Source organism: Silene latifolia, chromosome Y, assembly GCF_048544455.1.
Source record: "Silene latifolia isolate original U9 population chromosome Y, ASM4854445v1, whole genome shotgun sequence".
NCBI lineage: Eukaryota > Viridiplantae > Streptophyta > Magnoliopsida > Caryophyllales > Caryophyllaceae > Silene > Silene latifolia.
This window is the reverse complement of record NC_133538.1, coordinates 463,613,164-463,619,480: the sequence shown is the minus strand read 5'-3', so window position 1 is coordinate 463,619,480 and position 6,317 is coordinate 463,613,164. Positions and strand designations below refer to the sequence as shown.

Sequence of the window (6,317 nt, the reverse complement as noted above, 5' to 3'; positions counted from 1 at the left end):
TAAGGCACCGTACCGTATGGGTCCTAAGGAGATGGAGGAGCTTAGGAAGCAGTTGGATGATCTGATAGAGAAGGGATACATTAGACCTAGTGTATCGCCGTGGGGAGCACTAGTTCTTTTCGTGAAGAAGAAGGATGGAAGTTTGAGATTGTGCATAGATTAAAGGGAGCTGAACCGAGTGACGGTGAAGAACAAGTATCCTTTGCCAAGGATAGATGACCTGTTTGATCAGTTGAGTGGTGCATCGGTCTTTTCCAAGATTGATTTGAGGTCGGGGTACCATCAGGTGAAGATTAGAGAGGTGGACATACCAAAGAGAGCTTTCACGTCGAGGTATGGCCATTATGAGTATGTAGTGATGCCATTTGGGTTATCTAATGCACCGACAGTGTTTATGGATTTGATGAACGAGAATCTTTACAGTTTTTGGACAAGTTTGTAGTGGTATTTATCGATGACATCTTAGTCTACTCTAAGACTAAGGAGGAGCATGAGGAGCATCTGAGGATCGTGTTGCAAACTTTGAGGGAGCATGAGTTATATGCTAAGCTGTCCAAGTGTGAGTTCTGGTTAGAGAAAGTTGCTTTTCTGGGGCATGTGATCTCTAAGGAGGGAGTAGTTGTGGATCCGGCGAAGATTGAGGCAGTGACAAAGTGGGAAGCACCAAAGAATGTTCTTGAGATCAAGAGTTTTCGGGTTTAGCGGGTACTACGGACGGTTCGTGAAAGATTTCTCCAAGATAGCTAGACCTACGAGCGGCGTTGATGAGGAAAGAGAACGGGTTTCGTTGGGATGAGAGTTGTGAGACGGCGTTCCAAACATTAAAGGAGCGTTTGACCACAGCTCCTATCTTAGCATTACCTGAAGGGATCGAGAACTTTGAGGTTTATACAGATGCCTCAAAGAATGGGTTGGGATGTGTGTTGATGCAGAACGGTAAAGTGATTGCCTATGCTTCTAGGCAATTGAAGCCTTATGAGGAGAACTACCCTACTCATGATCTGGAGTTGGGTGCAGTGGTGTTTGCTCTCAAGATATGGAGACATTACCTTTATGGAGCAATCTTTAAGGTATTTTCTGATGACAAGAGTCTCAAGTATATTTTCACTCAAAAGGAGTTGAACATGAGACAGAGGAGGTGGATGGAGCTGATTGGCGATTATGACATGGAAATTATCTACCATGAAGGGAAGGCCAATGTAGTTGTTGATGCTTTGAGTAGGAAGAGTGTACATTCTTTGTGTACAGCCCTATCTTTGATGAGGCTGAGAGATGAGGTAGCGAGGTTTGGGATACATATGATGCAGAAAGGAGATGCCATGGGTGATCTGACAGTGCAGCTTGAGTTTTATGATGACATTCGAGGTAAGCAGGCGTTGGATCCTAAGATAGTGGAGTGGAGAGCTGGAGTAGAGAAAGGGACAGTGTCTCGATTATCCATTCACACAGATGGTAGTTTGAGGTTTGATGGTAGGTGGTGTGTTCCTAATGATGAGGAGTTGAAAAAGACTATCATGACAGAGGCACATTGCACGCCATATTCAATTCATCCAGGGGGAGATAAGTTGTATAAGGATTTAAAGAATACGTTTTGGTGGCCTGGAATGAAGAAAGAGACAGCTGAGTTTGTGGCCCGTTGTTTGACATGCCAGAGAGTTAAGGGGGAACAGCGATGACCACAAGGTAAGATTCAGTCTTTAACGGTACCTGAGTGGAAGTGGGAATCCATTTACATGGATTTTATCGTGGGTTTGCCAAAGAGTCAACAAGGTAACAACATGATTTGGGTAATAGTGGATCGACTGACCAAGTCAGCTCACTTTGGTCCAATGAAAGATACATGGACTAAAGCACAATTAGCTATGGCCTATCAAAAGAACATGCTTAAGTTACATGGAGTCCCTAAGGACATAGTGTCTGACAGAGATGCGAGATTTATATCAAGGTTTTGGAAAGAGTTGCAAGAATCGTTGGGAACAACTTTGAAAATGAGTACAGCATTTCATCCTACGACAGACGGACAGACTGAGAGAACAATCAAGACTCTTGAGGATATGTTGCGAGCTTGTGTGATGGACTTTGGTGGTAGCTGGGAACAGAGGTTGGACTTGATAGAATTTTCTTACAATAACAGCTATCACACTAGTATTGGTATGGCACCGTTTGAGGCTTTCTATGGGAGTAGATGTAGGAGTTCGATTTGTTGGGACGATAGTGCTGAGGCAGTGGTTTTAGGACCAGAGATGGTGCATGAGATGGTGGAACAGATTAAGATGATCAGGGAACGGATAAGGGCAGCTCAGGATAGGCAAAAGAGTTATGCAGATCTACATCGCCGAGACATAGAGTTTCAAGTTGGGGATAAGGTTCTTCTGAAAGTGTCTCCTATGCGTGGGGTTATGAGATTTGGGAAGAAAGGCAAGCTGAGCCAGAAGTTCATCGGTTCTTATGAGATCTTAGAGCGAGTTGGGGAAGTTGCATATCGTCTGGCTTTACTGGCTGCGTTAGAGAGAGTGCATAATGTGTTTCATATATCGCAGCTGCGGAAGTATGTAAGTGACCCGTCACATGTGTTAGAGGCAGAGAGCTTAGAGCTAGATGAGTCCTTATCATATCTTGAGGTGCCTAAGCAGATTCTTGACCGAAAGGTTAAGAAGACTAGGAGTGGTGAGACAGTTTTGCTTAGGATCCTTTGGTCTAACCATGAGACTGAGGAAGCTACATGGGAGCCAGAGGAAGCTATGAAAGATCGTTACCCTTTTCTTTTTTATCAGGTATGTATGGTTACGGGGACGTAACCTTGTTTCTTTTAGGGGGGTAGGAGATTATCGCGAAGAGTTTTTAAGAGTTTTATACCCTTTTTGTATGTTGTGTCGGTATGTTTGTCGGGATGAGATGGGTTAGTAACATGTTTTATGTTGAGTTTTGTTTTGTATGTTGTGTCGGTATGTTTGTCGGGATGAGTTGGGTTAGTAACATGTTTTATGTTGAGTTTTGTTTTGGATGTTGAGTTGGAAGTGTTGAGGGGGTACCTTTGTTTAGTAGTGGTTTGAACTTCGGGGACGAAGTTTTTTTTAAGGAGGGAAGACTGTAATACTCCGTATTTATGAGTCTTTGGGTACTCTATCGAGTAGGCCTTACTCTGTCGAGTAAGGGTGAGTTGCGTCTTAAAATAGTTTCTGACCTGTTGGGTACTCGATCGAGTGACTAGGGTACTCGATCGAGTAAGGGGGTACTCGATCGAGTACCTTGGGTACTCGATCGAGTACCTTGGGTAATCGATCGAGTAGCCAGTTTACGGGGAGTTTTTCTCGGGTTTTGTTAATTATGCGATTAAGATATATATAACCTTTTCCGTCATCATGCTAAACACTTTTGCAAAACCTGATTTACTGTCAATGAGAGAAAGCAAGTACGTTCATCATCTTAATCGCATTGTTAGCAAATCCCGAAGTTTGGAAGGTCGGTTTTCATCGTTGGTTATACCGTTGAGATCCTTGCGTCGAGGGTAAGATCTATGTACCCTTTTTGTTGTCTTTCCTTTAAGTTGGTTAAACCCTAATCTAGGGATTTGGGGGTTTTTGAATAGTTTGTGATTTGGTAGCATTTGTATGTTGTATGATAGGAGGAGGTTTCGTAGAAGAAGCTTTTTGATACAAATTTGTAGAGAGACCGTCTGATAGTTGTGCTTTCCAGGTAGGATTTCCTACTCAGTATTAGTCCCATAATGGGATGATTGTTGATGTGTTGTGGTTGATTGAATAATATAGTAATTGTATTGTGACGGTTTGTTGATTGTGATTGTTTGTCTCTGGTTCTCGAGGCGTGTCCTCGGCTGAGTGGGGTCACTTGCGGGAGTGGCTTCACGCCCTAGTTTCGCCCTTCGTGGAACCCGCCACGGAAGGGGATGTGCACATTTTTTTTTTTTTTGGGAAAGGTAAGTATATATATTCATAAAGCCAAACATACAATTTTGTTAGCTAAAGTCAAAACTCTAGCTAATTACAACTCAACCCAACATTACTTTGCCACTCCTCAATACTTCTATGTCTAACAGTAATTGGACTAACTCTCATTCTCATAAGCATTGTCCCCTTCACCTGTTTTATAAGCCCAACAGGGTGAGGGATTACATACTCCACTCTACAACAATTCCTAGCTCTCCAAATCAAATACATCATCTGAGCAATTGCAGCAGCCAGAATTTGTTTCTTCAAAAGGGATCGAACTCTAATCTGTAACAACCAATCCACGACTTCATGGCAAGGGATACACACCTGAAGCCATTCTTCCAGCAATTTGAGGCACTGTCTTCTAAAAGGACAACTAAAGAAAAGTTGATTAAGATCCTCTTCAGCATCCCCACACAAGTAGCAACGATTGTTCTGAGTAATACCCATTCTCAGCAACCTGTCCTGTGTCAGCAGGCGGTTCTGAACTACCAGCCATATAAAAAATTGATGCTTTGGTAACATTACCCTGTTGCTAACCCAAGGATACCACGCAACATCAGCTCCTTCTTCAACCAACCAGCTATAACCCAATTTGACAGAATACTCAGGCAATCCAGCTCTCCAATTCACATCAAAAAACCAAGATTGCATTTGCTGCTTCTTTACCTTACAGATACGTCTCCAAGCCCAACTAGTGTTGACAGTAGGTTCATAATCACGCCATTGAGCATTTTTTATATGAACAGTATGTACCCACTTCACCCAGAGATGATCAGTCTTAAGTTCAACCCACCAAACATATTTCCCCATTAAAGCTACATTCCAGAGGTGCAGGCTCTTCAAACCCAACCCCCCTTTCCTTTTTGGCTGACAGATAGATTTCCAAGAGACTAGAGCAGGGGATTCTTTAGCATTCTGACCATGCCATAAAAATGCCCTGCAAATTGCCTCAATATCAGAAATCACCTTCTTAGGCAAAATGAAGATTCGTGCCCAATACATATGAAGGGTACTCAACACAGATTTGATTAATATGAGCCTTTCAGCATAGGAGAGTTGCTTAGCCCCTAACCTGGTTATCCTCTCAGTGACCCTATCCACCAAACATTGACAGTCAAGTATCCCCAATCTCTTTGGCACAATTTTGACTCCTAAGTATCTGAAAGGTAGCCCACCTTTCCTCATACCAGAAGCCTCCACAATACCTTGCACAATTGCCTCACTCACCCCATTGCTATAGAAACTTGATTTGCCATTATTCATCTTTAACCCAGAGGCCACTGAGAAGATCTCAAAAGCCCTTAGCAGAAGTTTAACAGACTGCAAGTCACCTCTGCTAAACATCAGCGGGCATGTGCACATTAATGGACAGGGTTATCGCTCATTATGAGGAGCGGGGATTTGGTGGGTACGGCTGCAGTACCCCACTGGCAGGGCTGGTCCACTGGACAGTCGGTGATTGATATTGTTGGGATTGGTGTGGTTGTGTGTGTGTGACGGTTAAGCTGACTTTTTATCTTATTGTTGATATATATTGAGTTGTGTGATTAGTATTGACCCCGGTTGTTGTTTTGTAAACCTGCGGTGATCCATTCGGGGATGGTGAGCAGTAATTGAGCAGGTTTGAGTTGAGTACTGGGATAGCTGGGAGGTGCCACCATCTGACGATAGAAGTCTTCCGCTGTAGTCTTTTAGTTTTATGACATTTCAGTATTTCAGTAGACAGTTGGTTTTAAGAACTTGTACCCGTATTTTGGGATTTGGTTTTAGTTGTACTTTTCACTAAAGTTATATTATTTAAGTTGTTTCGTTATTGTCTTATGAATATCATGCCTCGAGTAACCGAGATGGTAATAACTTCATACCTGAGTGGTCCTGGTAAGGCACTTGGAGTATGGGGGTGTTACACAATCTCCAGACTGAGGATGGGAATACATTCGACATCCGTCCTTCCTACATCAATCTGGTGGAGAGAAATCTTTATAGAGGTGTGGCAGGTGAAGACCCGAGGAAGCACATGGAGGTCTTTACAGACTACTATTCTACTATCCCCGCCACTAAGGGGGTAACTCAACACAAGATTAAGGAGGTTTTATTTCCTTTCTCTTTGACCGATTCAGCCAAGGAGTGGCTGACTGACTTGGACCGCACAGCTGCAGGGGTTACAGATTGGGAGTCTCTTGCTCTTGCCTTTTACAAGAGATATTTCCCTCCACAGCGTACCAATCTGCTGAGGGCCAAGATTACCGATTCAGCGGGATCCCGATGAGACTTTATATGAGGCGTGGTCACGATTCAAGAAGTTGGTGAGGTCTATTCCTCACCATGGTTTTGACCCATGGTTTATAGCTAATCAGTTCTACA

At 43.2% G+C, this 6,317-nt stretch overlaps 1 protein-coding gene across 1 annotated transcript; it reads right to left on the bottom strand.

The window, feature by feature from the left end:
- Positions 1–3,998: 3,998 nt before the first annotated feature.
- On the bottom strand, positions 3,999–5,315 carry LOC141632917 (uncharacterized). The gene has a single exon (XM_074445418.1). It carries the CDS (start codon positions 5,313–5,315, stop codon positions 3,999–4,001), a length of 1,317 nt encoding a protein of 438 aa, XP_074301519.1.
- Between the last annotated feature and the right edge of the window lie 1,002 nt (positions 5,316–6,317).

Excerpts from the sequence above, each read along its gene's own strand:
- LOC141632917 (XM_074445418.1), bottom strand. The coding sequence starts at position 5,315 with ATGTGCACATGCCCGCTGATGTTTAGCAGAGGTGACTTGCAGTCTGTT.